The sequence below is a fragment of the Thermobia domestica genome, chromosome 1, assembly GCF_964235325.1.
Source record: "Thermobia domestica chromosome 1, izTheDome1.hap1.1, whole genome shotgun sequence".
Lineage (NCBI taxonomy): Eukaryota > Metazoa > Arthropoda > Insecta > Zygentoma > Lepismatidae > Thermobia > Thermobia domestica.
The window spans coordinates 128019453-128035367 of record NC_137454.1 but is presented as its reverse complement, the minus strand read 5'-3'; the positions used below and the strand labels follow the sequence as shown (position 1 = coordinate 128035367).

At 36.7% G+C, this 15915-nt stretch overlaps 1 protein-coding gene across 7 annotated transcripts in view; it reads right to left on the bottom strand.

Annotated features, from left to right (window-relative positions):
* The window catches only part of LOC145689078 (uncharacterized), a 112584-nt gene that overhangs the window by 22208 nt on the left and 74461 nt on the right, over nt 1–15915 (bottom strand). For 6 of the 7 annotated variants that reach the window (XR_014132099.1, XR_014132100.1, XM_081763208.1 and 3 more), the window contains 3 exons: nt 12911–14437; nt 9707–9886; nt 8516–8641 (listed from right to left, as the gene is read on the bottom strand). Coding sequence is in view for 5 of the 7 variants with exons in the window: in XM_081763208.1 (XP_081619334.1) it covers nt 8516–8641; nt 9707–9886; nt 12911–14437 (1833 nt within the window). In the remaining 2 variants the exon portion in view is untranslated. The remainder of the gene's footprint in view (nt 1–8515; nt 8642–9706; nt 9887–12910; nt 14438–15915) is intronic. The other variant, XM_081763225.1, reaches the window with a different exon arrangement.

The following is a 15915-nucleotide window of genomic DNA, read 5'->3' as shown; positions in this document are numbered from 1 at the left end:
ATTGTACAAACTGAACAGACTATGCAACACATTAAGTTCGCAGTTGAAACACAAGCAATGAAATGAAACTGCAACCAAGATTTTAAAGAATAAAGCCAGGGACGATATACAACCTGTGTTTCGGTTGCATTATAACATTCTGACGATATTCTGAAAAATGCTGAAAATAAGACAGTGTCCAACACAAGCCTAAGACTCTTTTAATCTACTTCAACATTTTTAAGTAATTTTTATAATCAAAATTGACTCGCACTAAATTTGGAACACTTATGGGACACTTAAGACCGAAAAAAAGAGAGAAAGAAAAATAATTAATTTTAATACAAATTTCCATGCACTTTATGTACATGTATATTATTGTAGGAACGTGTATAATTCTACAATATCGTATCATATAACACGCATAAATATTCAAGCACTATCAGATATTGTAATGTTATACTTGATCTTGCTCGGAATTTCAAATCACGCATTATAGCAGAATCTAAGTAAATTTGATTACACACATTTCTGCGAAAGAACTTATGAAAGTACTACAAAAAGAACCTACGTTATTATTTCCCAGAAAAATTCTCTTTAATGTACATCAAGGAAGTACAACACGAAAAAAATATTTCCTGAGCTTCCGTGTACCCGAATAATCAGTCTGTTATACCAAGTTGGATATCTGGTGAGGGCATATAATCTTTGGAGTTGGTGGTGTTGGTGTTGACCGTGAGGTAATAGGAGATCTACATATATAACCTATTTCAGGTGTCCTAATTGCAAGTTAGTATTTGCTACAACTGCTTTATTTTAGGCTGTCGGATCTACCATTTTTTTTCTTGTGAAGCTATCTAGCTAGGAACTGGGAAGGTTCTTGTGAACAAGTTTAGGTTCAATTATATCCCCTAAAATCTGTAAAAATCTAGATTAAACTTACCATTTATTTTTGTTTCTTGCCATCAATGGATGAAGTGCATGAATAAACTGCATTAAGCTTCTATAAGTTCAATCCAGCTATTTATAGATTTCAGAGCTTATCCTTCACATTGTTTACCTAACCCTACTCAAAACAACCCACTTCTAGATAAGTAGTTCAGAAAAAAAAAGAGGACAATCTCGATCATCGAATATTAAAAGTAAATATGTAAAGCAAATGGCAACTTGAAAATAATATACCTGAAATAAGATAACTAATGTAGTTCTGAAATGCATCCTACGCACAAAACAAGTGGGTAAAAAATAACTAGGTATTTTTAATATTCTATAAAAATTATAATATTACTGATTTCATGTTGAAAACAAAGCCATAATATAAAGTATTTATTAAGATTTCACACTGCCTGCCTAGTTCAATCATTGTCCACTGCAAGCAGCACGCGCAATGTAAACGAACATGGTGTACCACTTATCTGTTAACAAGAGAACTCAGATCGCTCCAAGCGACCTCATGAATGGCCAGCAAAAAGTTCAATCTCACTTCGAGTGATTTTTTTCCTGTGAGGCTGCACTAACAAACAGATGTAGAAGTCCAAACTTCGCATAGTAGAGGAATTAGAGGTCTGGATTCAAGAGTTTTTTTTCCAACACAACAATTTACTTCCTCTCTGGCCGTTTGAAGAGTGGTTAACAACACAGATCCCTACGTTAAGATTTAACATACTTTATGTTCTAATCTAAGGAAGTACACGTTCATGTTTTTCTAATAAATAAGAATCAATATTACACAATGTATAACAGTTTTTTTAATATCTGGGTTTTTCCACCCACCCACCCTGTAATTACAAAATTGAAGAGCTATTTGAATTAAGAGGTAGCGGATTCCAATGAAAAAGAAAATGAAAAAAAAAAAAAAAAGAGCTGACACATTACTCAGTTAAACTGCGTTCTCTATCCGATACAGCTTTCGTGAGTTGTAACATGAACTTACATTTAAGAGCATTCATTTAAATAACAATAACTTTTGACTTTAAGTAATTAAGGTAATTACTACAAATAGAACATACCTTTTTCTTTATTTTCTTTTCTAAACTAACTTTGGATGATTCATTTTTCCACGGAGTATGACACTTTACGCAATCCTTTCGCCAATGACAGTTTCTAAAACTGCATCCATCTTTTTAACAGATCCAATCTTTATTTTGCTGCACAAACGAAGTATACGAGTAACCTATACTTAATATAACAATATTTCATAAAGGGGATGTCAGGCGGAGGTGGCCCGCGGACAACATGGAACTGGGGCTCCACATTATGCTGACTTCGGCACTTATAAGTAATGTAGCGTTCCGGCCGCTTTTATCCTTCAGGTTTCCCGACGTATCCACTTTATAAAGTCGCTTTAGAACGAAAGTTAAACAAAAAATAAATTCCCTTCATAATGAGAATCCGACTACGCCATTGCGGCCCTAATAGTATTTGAAATGTTTTAAAAGATATACATTCCACGAATTTATGAGAATAACTCTCACAAATAAAACCTTACCTTATTTCTAGCAAATTGGTTTTATTTACTATCGAGTCATTAAATACACACAAGGAAAACGAAATAATAAAATATGCTTTTTCATAACTAATAAAACACGAAATTATGTAATATCTTTCCTTCTTAACATGACAATTCTTCTTGAAACGTGTAATGAGAGATACTTGAATTGTAAACGTAACATCGAGAGAGTAAAATGGAATGAAATAAAAGATAATTTCTAGTTTAACATTCAATGCTTAAGCTTTTCTGGCTGAGAAAGACTGATATTACTATTGAAAATGAACGATTATGAAATAATTGGTGATATGAAAATGTGAAAGAAAACGGGAGAACTCAGAGAAAAATTCACAGACATGATGCTGTCTACTACTATTCACTTGGCCTTGGATTGAAGCAGGGACCTCTCGCACCGAAAACGAACACTTTACCATTGAGCCCCCGTGCCCCTGCAAGAGTAATAATGTTATTTAGAAAAAACAATAACAACATCAATAATAATAAATCAACAGGAATACTATTTCATCTTACTTCAAGTTTCCGCAAATATCTATTAGTTCAGTTTGAGAATAAAGACTAAATGTAAGAATGAAGTAAGACCTGCTACTCTTGACATCGCTTTGACTTTGACACTTCATTGATTTGATACTAATATTGTATAAGCGCAGCAGACAACGAATAAAATCTTTCTCGTTGACGTTTCCACGAAATTTTATTCAAACATAATCTTTATTTTATCAGCAGTACTCTATATAAATATCTTTACGTAAAATATAATTACTAAACAAATATATATAGATATACATATCTGTAGCTTGGGTCTAAAAGGGCCAATGTCACTTTTGGGTATATAATAAAAAAAAAATAAATAAAAAAACTTCAATTTTAACGTCTATACGAGGTATGGCAATTAAATAACGAGACTGCCCATCTCCTGTCGAGCAGGATCGTCGGGGGGGGGGGGGGGGTAGCTCATGATGTGTTGTTGATCTTGAACCTTCATGAGCAGCCACTGTTTGTTTCATGATTCTGAAAGCTTTTCTTTTCTTTGAAGGCTTGCATAAAGAGGACAGTGTTCTGTAGTAGTGCCGGAATCATGGTGAACAGTAAAGTTGAGCAGCGCATTAACATCAAATTTCTGGTGAAATTAAACAAAACACCGACGGAATGTTGTGCAATGTTAAAAGAAGTGTATGGTGATATTGCTATATTACGTGCGCGAGTTTTCGAATGGCACAAACGATTTTCAGAAGGTAGGGAGGAGGTTGAAGATGATGAACGACCCGGCCGCCCTTTGAGTTCAAGAACGGACGAAAATGTTCAAAAAATTAATGAACTTGTGCAGAAAGACAGACGTCTGAGCATTCGAATGATCGCAGACATGACGAACATTAACGAAGAGACAGGAAGACAAAGGACCCCGCACTTTTCTTATGGAAAGTGGCTTTCGGCTAATGTTGTTGAAACTTCGCTGGTTGATAGTTCTTAACATGTGGATCAAAAGTCTCAATGGGCACAAAGACCGAAATCCACTCCTTCCCCCCAAAAAACCGCCTTCAAGTAGCTGGGGGGAAGAACTGATTTCAGCATGTAAAACAATTTGTTGTTTTAATCAACTCAACAAGGACCCCAAACAACCACATGTTAGACTATCAAACTACCCCACTTGACACCGCCCTTTGCCCCCCACATATCCCCCCCGCGAATTACCTTACGGATGTTCCATATTACTGTAGTTTATAGTTGCGCGTATGTGTTGAAATACCTACAGTTTTGGTCTCACCGACGATATGATGGGTTTCACGTATCGCTGATTACGAATCTGAGGTGAGAATTCTAGAATTCAAGATGGAGGATCAATATGGCGAATCAAAAACACGAAACTCCTGAATGTAGCCACAAATAGCTTTTTACTAGGGTATTTTGGGTCGTTGATTACGAATCTGAGGTCAAAATTCTTGAATTCAAGATTGCAGATCCAATATGGTGGATAAAAACGTCGAAGCCACAAATCGTAGTAGACTAGAGTGTTTTTAGATCGCTTTTTAAGTACGCAACATTCCTTGATACTTCAGCCACTATGTAGAATTATTCTGCATCCTTGCCCTTTACCAAAACCCACCACAGATATCTTAATGCTGAACGGTGTTAAAATAATTCATCAATTATCTGTTCATTATTTTCATCATTTCGGTTTGCAGCATCTAATGTGGTACTTAGCAATGAGTCATCGGGATATCTAATATTCTGTAAATGTCGTGCATGGCCTAAATACCACAAGACACTTGCAACGTGCGCACATGTACCTAATGTACGAGCACCGCTTTGACATGTACAGTAGTAACCTTGAATAACATTTTGATCATAATCCTGGTCATTATGTTAGTAGACAGAGGATACCGCGATGCAATTCCTTTACTGAAATATTTAGGAATTGAACATAGAATGCCCGCACTCCTACTACCACGTGAAAGACAACTATCAACAGAAGATGCGAATACTTCTCGACTAGTTACTAAAAGTCGATATTCGAGGCAAGAAACGGGCATCTAAGATCTGTTTTTAAGTTTCTAGCACAAACGTTGAATCTGCAACATGCAAAGAAACTGAATAGTTTCTATCGCATAGCTGGAGCTATTTTGAACAGATACCATCCCGTTATTTTCATGCAAGATGCAACCATTGAATTAGCTAGAGAAATGAGAAATAGGTCAATCATGCCGAACGTTGTTAAAGCAAGAGTGGAGGTAGATAATCTTATTAGAAGGAACGGTCAATGGGTACCGCTGAATGATCAAGGCCTAATTGATTTCTCTGTACTTAACTTAAACTACTTACGAGATTTGACTGTAGGCACATATAAAGTAGATCTCTCATTCTCTTACGTCCAAGATAAACTAATACGAGATAAGGATGAGCAATTCCAGCTTGACGAAAACGTAACTGAACCGGGATTCCTGCGCATATGTTTCTACTCAAGGTTCCGCAATGCAACTAAGCATCAAGTTTTCATAGCATATGTAGCCAATGATGAAGATGACCAAGATTATGATCAAAATGTTATTCAATGTTACTACTGTACATGTCAAAGCGGTGCTCGTACATTAGGTACATGTGCGCACGCTGCAAGTGTCTTGTGGTATTTAGGCCATGCACGACATTTACAGAATATTAGATATCCCGATGACTCATTGCTAAGTACCACATTAGATGCTGCAAACCGAAATGATGAAAATAATGAACAGATAATTGATGAATTATTTTAACACCGTTTAGCATTAAGATATCTGTGGTGGGTTTTGGTAAAGGGCAAGGGTGCAGAATAATTCTACATAGTGGCTGAAGTATCAAGGAATGTTGCGTACTTAAAAAGCGATCTAAAAACACTCTAGTCTACTACGGTTTGTGGCTTCGACGTTTTTATCCACCATATTGGATCTGCAATCTTGAATTCAAGAATTTTGACCTCAGATTCGTAATCAACGACCCAAAATACCCTAGTAAAAAGCTATTTGTGGCTACATTCAGGAGTTTCGTGTTTTTGATCCGCCATATTGATCCTCCATCTTGAATTCTAGAACTCTCACCTCAGATTCGTAATCAGCGATACGTGAAACCCATCATATCGTCGGTGAGACCAAAACTGTAGGTATTTCAACACATACGCGCAACTATAAACTACAGTAATATGGAACATCCGTAAGGTAATTCGCGGGGGGAATATGTGGGGGGCAAAGGGCGGTGTCAAGTGGGGTAGTTTGATAGTCTAACATGTGGTTGTTTGGGGTCCTTGTTGAGTTGATTAAAACAACAAATTGTTTTACATGCTGAAATCAGTTCTTCCCCCCAGCTACTTGGAGGCGGTTTTTTTGGGGGAAGGAGTGGATTTCGGTCTTTGTGCCCATTGAGACTTTTGATCCACATGTTAAGAACTATCAACCAGCGAAGTTTCAACAACATTAGCCGAAAGCCACTTTCCATAAGAAAAGTGCGGGGTCCTTTGGCATGACAATTTAAACATGACAAAAGTTTGTGCAAAAATTGTCCCGAAAAACCTCTCAGAAACAAAAAGACATTCGACAGACCATTTGCTGTATCGCCATGGAACGACTCAAAGCAGAACCAGACTTGCTAACACGGGTCATCACATGTGATGAAACATGGATTTTCCAGTATGACCCCAAGACTAAGTGTCAATTCATACACTGGAAGACTCCCACATCGCCAAGAATGAAAAAAGCACGAATAAGCAAGTCGAAAGTGAAGGCAATGCTTATCGGTTTTTTTTTTTTTTTTTTTTTCGATATCAGGGGTATTATCATGACTGAATGGGTGCCTCAGGGTCAAACGGTGAATCAGACCTACTACAAGAAAGTCCTAATCAAGCTGAGAGAAAGAATAAGGAAGAGACAGGATTTGTAGAAGAACGATGCATGGATCATCTACCAAGACAATGCGTCTGCCCATAATGCCCTTTCTGTGAAGCAGTTTTTAGCAGCCAAGCGCATTTTTGTGCTCGACCATCCTACGTATTCTCCACACCTGGCTCCGTGTGACTTTTATCTATTCCCAAAAGTGAAAAGTGCGTTGAAGGAAACACATTTTCAGTCTGTGGAAGAGGTGAAACGAAAAACGGCAGAGTTGTTTAACAGTGTGACATCTGATGACCTACAGCATTGCTCTGAACAATGGAAGGCACGTATGCAGCAGTGTATAGATAAGGGAGGGGAGTATATTGAAGGGGATACCAGTCAATTGTAACTTTCTTTGCAATACATCTCATTTATGACACCAGTCTCGTTATTTAATTGCCATACCTCATAAATGGATGTTTTCTTGTACAAGACGAGCAAATGTCAACACGAAATAGTTTGGAATATATACCATTCATATTAACATTTGCTTTTCTTGCACAAGAAAATATCCATTTATAGGCGTTAAAATTTGACGAACATCTCATTTTTGCCAAAAAGTGACATTGGCTCTTTTAGACCCAAGCCACAGATATATATATATATATATATATATATATATATATATATATGAAATCAGCCGAACGTATAGTATATTATTATTTGTAAAATACTTCTCGAACAGATTTTCAACATCTACCTACATCACTCATTGAAACTAATAAATTGCACTAAAAGACTTTTTATTTTCTCAATGGCGTAACATTAACTTTGAACTTAGCAGTTTCTATCAACCTTCCACACTTACAGGCATGCTGTGGTATTTCAGTGAATATTTTAAGGGAGTTCCTAATGTATTTACCCGTGTGGCGACGAAAATTTCGTTCCTTGGACTAACATAGCACATAAGCACATGTGTTTCCGGGTTTTGGTAGGTACCGCTTTTCCAAAATTCTTTAACACAACAATGAAATCATAACGGAGAAATTTCTCTGCAATACGAAATATTCTGAAGACATTAGTAATTGTTTCGTAGTAATTCCTAAGTAATGCAGAGTGGTTTTCTGAAACACCTGCTATTCAAAATTCATCAGCCAGCTCTCGAAATAAACATTATAATGGTGAGTGAAATAAAACCAGAAGATTCCCTTGTTTCTATTTTTATCAGAATCCTTCTATGAGCTATTATCTCCAATCCAGAAGACTTTCACCGAGTCATACGCCTTTCCCTCCATCCCAACTCAAAATTTATGTTATTTACTTTAAATGATCTTATCTTTGATTATACATCCTTAGATATTTGTTTTACTTCGATTACAGGTGCCGAGTACGAATCTCAGGATTCCATAGATCATCATGGCAATTACTTTTTAAGCGTCGGTACTTATACGACGGTCATTTTTGAGTACCATAACGTCACAAACCTTGACAGTTGTTTTATCTGTTTATTTATTTATTTATTCAGTTTATTATTGAGTTTCTGAAAAAAACGTTTGAAACAACCACACAGATAAGCCACCAACTACTGTAGTACCTTTTCTTCAGAGATAAAATAATTACGAAGTTAGGTTTTGACTGTATAATTACATATTTTGGAATGGCAATGACGTATAATAAAAATGCATCCAGTACATACCTTTTATCTCCTGTACTTCATCATCTTCCTCATATGGTGTATGACACTTCAAGCAGTCATCGCGCCAATAAAAATTAAGAAACCCACAACCTTCTTTCTGACATACCCAATCATCAGGATGCTTGCCTGTTAATTATACATCATATATTAGTATGAAGAAACAGTGAATACGCCACGAAGAATATGTTGCTAATAATGATGTAACTTTAAATTTCTATGCTTTATACGTACGAAATCAACATAATTAATTTAACTTGGTCTTCATTTCAGAAACATGCAATCACAGTTTGAAATATTTTAACAAGATGAAACAAATATTCTATGCAGTTTAAACATACTTCTATTACCTGAAAACGACATAAAAAGTTGTTAAAACTAAACATTTTCACATTAATTTAAGCTGCGTAAATAACATTACAGTGATTTCATTAACAACTATATATTGTCACTTTGGTAGTATCACCATCATCTGAAAGAACTATATTTTAGGCTCTTGGTAAAATGCTACTTATTTGGAAACGAATCTATGCAAATTTCCATGTAAGGTTAAGAGTACACATCACTACGAAATATACTCCACTCCAAATGACACACTGCACTTCGCAGCAAACGACTTATATAAAATGAAAAAAGGTTAATATAAACTATTATGCTACAACAAATAAATAGAACATGCACAAAGGATACAACATTAATATAATCACGTAAATTAGACAATTAACAGAAAACTTGTTAAATATGTTTCGTCGTTCTTTCTTTCAATTACTTTTATTTATCTTTCTCTTAACAAGGAGGGAACAATAGTTTCGCCTTGGCCATCTGCTCTCGTACAAGTGGTGGCGCGGTCAAGAGAACAGTATAGAATACTTATATTAAATTATTTTGAAGAGATTACTCTTGACGTTTCACATTTCACCCGGAACTATTTTAGCGGCTTTGGCAGGAGCAACTTGGGATCATGCGTACAAAATCGTAGCAATCTAAGTTGCAGACACTAAAATAGTGTACGCAACTTCTCACACTATTTTAAGGTCCGCAACTTAGCTTCATCATACACAGCAGAAAACAAATTGGTTCTGTTTTAGAATCAATTGAAAATTTGTTGTGAACATTACGGAAACAGCCAGCAAAATTTCAGAAATCTGCGTTCCGGTAAGTTTTAGATGAACCGAAACAAATTATTATTATTACCCTCTGCTTTCTCCTTTTCTCGTCCAAAAGGCGTGCCTTGAGTAAGTCGAGAATCTGTGAAAGGTCCTGATGACCTTGTCGTCGATTTCGGTTGCTCTGTAGGCAATGGCCCTCCTCTCAATGGCATAAATGGCTTTGTTCCAGGCATAGGTCTTGTAAAGCTTCCTGAAGTTGGCAGAGCTAATGAATAAGAGAGTTGCATATTTACTATCATAAAATGATCATATAAATGCTTTTCACAATACATATTAACATGCAACTCAAACTCCTTTTTGATATTGAATAGAATTTTAGATAAATAAGTACCGGTATGCACACCCATTTACCTATTTACCATAATGTGGAGATTTCAATCTTTTTAATTAAATTTGCATTTAACTAACAGTCAAACTCCACATTAATGGTATACGATGTAGTAGCGCCATTTTAGCTCGAATCTTATAGTCCAGTTAGCAAAGTAATTATTTTGCAAGACATCTATATCTTGAAAGGTAAAATTATTTCAATTTCTTCACAAAATACTAAAACTAATAATCTGTTAAGCATTGTCATGTTCACAGTTTTTATATTCAATAAGCCTTTTAATAATGTCTACGATTCGACAACTGTCTGTATCTCACAATTCATTTAAGGTACCCACACACTTTTAGTCAGATTTCCACGTGGTGGCAATGTATGCACACTGGTCAGCGTTTCCTAGTATACGCTGCTGCTTATAGTTGCTATACTTATACGAAAACAGAAAGAATAAGTCAAACATGGAAACCTCAAACAACGTTATAAAGCTTGACGAAATTTAACTCTCCCGTTACCAAGCTATCCTGACACATTTATTACATCAAGCGGGGTATTGTGACTACCCTAGTATAATTTTGAGAATTAGTGTAATATTTCACTTTCGAGTGTGTTATTTTCAATGAATATCTATATTTAGTGTTAATACACAGTTTCTGAGATTATTAGAACTAAACGTAGATTCAAAGAACAATATATTTTATGTCACTTACGAATGATATTAAATATTAGACAGCTGTAAAAATCGAAATATACATATATACAGCCGTGATCCAGGATATGATCAAGGGAGGGGCTAACCATGGTTTGCCGCTTTATCCAGTGTAAAGTAGGATTGAAGTCCATTTTATCCAGTGTATACCTGAGCTTCAAGGGGGGGCTATAGCCCTTATAGCCCCCTTGGATCCGCACCAGTATATATATATATATATATTGACCGTCACTGTAGTAAACTAGTTCTTCACACCAAAAAAAGAAATAAAACTTTTGAAATGTTCATTCAGGTACAGTTTTGCATAACATGCGAGACCAGAAGACCTGTGACAGAATAATAGTGAAGTCTTCGTTTTTAACAAGTAAGAAAATAAGATATGTCATACCAAACGTAGTCGTCTCACAACTCCACCAACATATTCTGCAAATAGTAACTACAAAACCAAAAAATAAAGGTCACTAACAAGCGTATATACAATTTCAATGGCCAGTACCAAACGTATATACAATTTCAATCATTTTAATACGAAGTCATGAAGCAACTAGTATCTAACTCTCCAAACAAAATTATTATTGACAAAAAAATCAGAGTACCCCACAGCAGTCAGAAGCAGTCAGAGTACCCTGCTTGATAATGTGAGGGGAAACTGGGGGGAAAACTAGTGGAACGGGAAGGAAAATATGGTAAGGATGTGGTAACTGAGCAGACAGTATAATAAGGGCATAAATGAGCAAATTTAAACGTGGTGTTGTATACCTGCAGGACGCATACAATACGGTACATCCACAAGTAATACAGACGAGGCACTCAAAGCGATTATTGAGGAAGACAATGATCAAGCATGTAAGGTATTTCGAAAAGCAATTAACTGCACTACAGAAACAGTCCGCCAACTCCTCTAACAGCTTCAGCAATATAAAAAGTGGGCCAATAAGTGCCACACGAGTTGACTCGGCTCGGAAAGGGACGTGAGCGGCTGACTGTTTCTTTGTTTCTCGTAAAAAAATAAAAATTAAAAAAAAAAAAACCTCCATACACAATCGTCATTGGTTGACAGCAATGAGTCCATTTCAAAATAGCCACAACTATCACTGCATTTACACAAGGTTATGTATGATCTGTTTTGTGGGCTGCACGAGTATTGTGTATCCTGAGCTACCACCACTTGGCCCAACGATCAATGCAGCTGTGTACTCGCACCAAGTGGGACGTGTGCACGAATAATTTAAAATCGTAAAACCAATTCCTCTGAAGGTGTTAATTCTCTTCAGAACAACGTCCAGGTACATGCTACTAAGGTCACCTATGACATCACTATGTAACTCGATGGAAAACGCTATCGCATTTCAAAGTCTCTCATTCTCCGAACATTACAACGTCAGATTACAGATTACCATTTACCTCACTCATTAGACAACCATTTGCAGGGATGACGCATCCGAATTCTCAGCGAGGTGATCCAAGCACTAGCGGTTCAACTTCCGTTGAGTTATACAGGAATCCACAAGTCTATCCAAGCGCTGGAGACAAGTTACTGCTCCTGACGAAGGTTATTTATGGTTTCTCAGGTACGTCCTACTTCTGTTATCGTCTTTCTCTTTGTAGGGTCAAAATTCCACAGAACGTTATTGGGCAGTAACAACTGGTAAAGAATTTCTAACTGTTACGAAGATATTTTTACCCGAATACAAGTGCTCGAGTTATAATTATACCATCAATGTTAGAATTCCATGTAACACCTGCAATTGTTATTAAACTAGCTAGAACAGGGACTAACCAAGGATTCTACATGCAGTTATCTCTTATATTATATAGAACAATGACTTATATGAGAACTTCGAATTGTGGAATGCTTCTTATGCAAATACTAGGGAATAGGAATATATATATATATATATATATATATATATATATATATATATATATATATATTGAGAATAAGTCAATAAAGAGTTATTTGCTTTTACTTAAAAAAAAAAAATCATCACTTAGTTGGGAAATGCTAAAGCATCCTCGATAGTAACAGGAAAACAAAAAATATTCTATATAAAATCACAGCTTTTCCACACTTATGATTGAATTACTGATTATTCTTCTAAATTCATCCATTTTCACTCTCATGTACTTTCCCTTTTCCATTTACTTACTATATAAACATGAAACAATCGAATTTGAATTTGCTTTTCTTTTCTTACCTCCCGAATATCCGCCAACTCCCTGCTCCTTGTCTCGCAGTCCCACACGTCCAAGACCTCGAGGATCAAACTGTTCTGGGATGGGATAATTACGACTGAAGCCCATGCGATCAAAATATTCACGCCAATAACCAAATCGTTCCATGTACTCTTCCCAATACTTTCGATCCACTTTATCAGGTTCGGGGCCTGGATTTCGACGCAAATCGTCTCTTTCCCGGGGAGGAGGTGACCGTCGTCGTTCATCTCTCACTTGTGGTGAGCTCCGCAATGGATCACGAGCACCTCTCAAACGTATTCCATCATCCACGACTATACGCTCATCTCGTAATCCTCTACTAGCTAGCCGTTCTGCAGATGTTGCTCGATAGTCAGTTCTTACATTTCTTCGATCGTCCAATCTGTCACGTGTTATTAATAGGTCTGGCAGCCTTGACATGGACCGCCGGTCTCCGGCCCATTTCTTAATTCGTCGTTCCCTAAGTCTTTCGATTGATCTTTCTCTGGAGCGTCTCCAATCAGGAGATCTCTCTCTTGATCTGTACCAATCCCTTGAGCGTCTCTCTCTGGATCTTCTCTCTCGTGATCTCCCTCGTTCTCTTGATCTACGCTCTCTCGATCTATTCTCCCTTGATCTCCTTGATCTAGACTCCAAGTCTCTTAAATGCTGATTTCTCTCTTCTCGATCTCTGGATCTGTGCTCCCTCGAAACCCGTATGTCAGGAGCATCAAATCCAGGGCTCCCGGGGTCAATAAATTCACAGCCAGGAACACGAGATTCCAACCGTTTTCCACCCGAAAGCAGGATATCTTCACAGCCCGGTGGAGGTGGATCTAGATCAGGTTTAGAATCCAGAGAAATAGTTCCGGGGCTTCTGGGATCAATGTATTCACATCCTGGAACAGGACCGGCATTCTCTCTCCTAGGAGCTGCACTCTCTCTCCTACCAACTGATGTTCGGGTTCTTACAGTCAGTAGGGTTCTGGATTTGTGATATCGATAATCATTACTTCTTGTATCACCTCTTACTTCATGCTCAGGACTGCTTCTTAAATACCTATCATTCAAAGAATCACGCGTATCATATCTTTCACTACTCAAGCGTCGAGAGTCACGCTTATAATAACGTTCTCTTGATTTACTTCTTTCCCGATAACGAGATTCTACTCTCCCATAATCTCGATCACGTGACTCATAATCATGTCTGTCACGATCACGAATAGGACTTCTTCGATCAAATACGTCACGACTACTTACACCACGTCTCGGACTTACTCTGTCATACAGATCACGCCTCGGACTCCGTGAATCTCGTGGAGAACTTCGACGATCCCGGGGAAAGAGCGACAATTCTTGGCGTCTAGGGGAATTTCTGTCCAAATCATCGTAACCTCGTTTCCTGCCCAATTTGTCTTCGAGAGAATATTTGTCGTATGGAGCAGCTTTCGACAGCTCTTTATTTAAGTCTCGTAATATTGGTGACCTATAATCTTCCACAGGTGCTGGTTTCCGATCGTAAATTGGTTCTACAAGAAATAAATAAATGCATAGATAAGAGAATATTATTTGAAATAAAACATAAATTTAATCATTAATTTCTATTTTTACATGAAAGAGACTTTAAAGAGATCGGTCGATCACATTATAACACACTTTCCTACACAAGAAGGAAGAACTCAAACTTCACCATCGTAAATTAACATTCGTCAATGTTTTCACAAAAAATCGGCGGACTGCTGTCCCTCTCTGCCTCAACACACACAATCTATTCTCCCAACAGGTAATACATCAAACAACCACAGGCGAATTAAAAAGAATAGATGTGAAATCAACTTGAAATCTGAAATTTGTTATGCATGTGTGTGTCAAGAATGGTTTCAACTCAAATACTGCTTTCCTCTGTATTAAATAATTTTCTTAATCTTTCCACCAAGCACACTCCTGACCACCATTTACAATTTGTTAATTATAATTTAACAAATGAACAAAAACAGGGAATGTTTTATGTGAGATGCTAAACATACGAAAACATGAATACTGCTCAATTTGATTACAAAGTAGCAGTACCGAAAGAGAAACATAGTAATGAATTTCTTTAATTATGCAATGTAACTCGTGCTACTTTTAAAATTAATGTTATTAAAACTGAGATTACATACATTTCAAACTGCTACATGAGGCTTTTTATCTAGAGACAAGCCCGATAGCAGATTTTTTTTTTTCTTTCTTTCTGCGATGAGCTTTAGTAAGTCAAAAATTTTCTGCAGAAGAAACACTAGTGATTGTTAAAAATACACTTTTTCGCGACATAAACAACAGTTCAAACTATATTTATGCGAGTCGTCCGTGTATTTAAGACATCTACATATAACAGGCATGTTTCTATACATTTCTGTAGGCTATTGTTTTCCTCTGGCAATTTTTCTCCGGCAAACTTCCTGCGATCACATCGCAGATCGCGGCATGTTCTGCTATGGGGGAGGCAAGGCTACTATTTATTATTAGAAATACAAACAGCAGTACTAGTATTTTGTAATAACATAACAATGAACTTTCTTTAGAGTACTAGATGAAATACAAGTGTCCTAAAGATCAAACGATGATGAATTTTTAGCTGCAGCCTACTTGTTACCTAAGTACCAGAATGAAGTGGATATTTAGGTTAATTCTAAGTAGGAAACTAAACATATTACTGGATTCTTCAAATATCTTTCACAACTGTCGTTCACAGGCAAAAAGCCGTACCTGCAGAAAACTGGTTTTAAGAAAATCACAATTTTCTGTTTAGCTAAAACCCCGCATATTTATGGATAAGGTAAGGCCTATCCTATGATATACGTACCTTAGTATCCAATGATTATGTATACCTTATTACTCATACCTATGATAACGTTGCAAGTATTACAGATACAGACTTTCGCTTCCGTCAGTTAATGCCCCATGGTCATATAATTTGCCTGTTGTTAACTCAATTTCAACCAAATCTGCAGATATGGTATTTTTA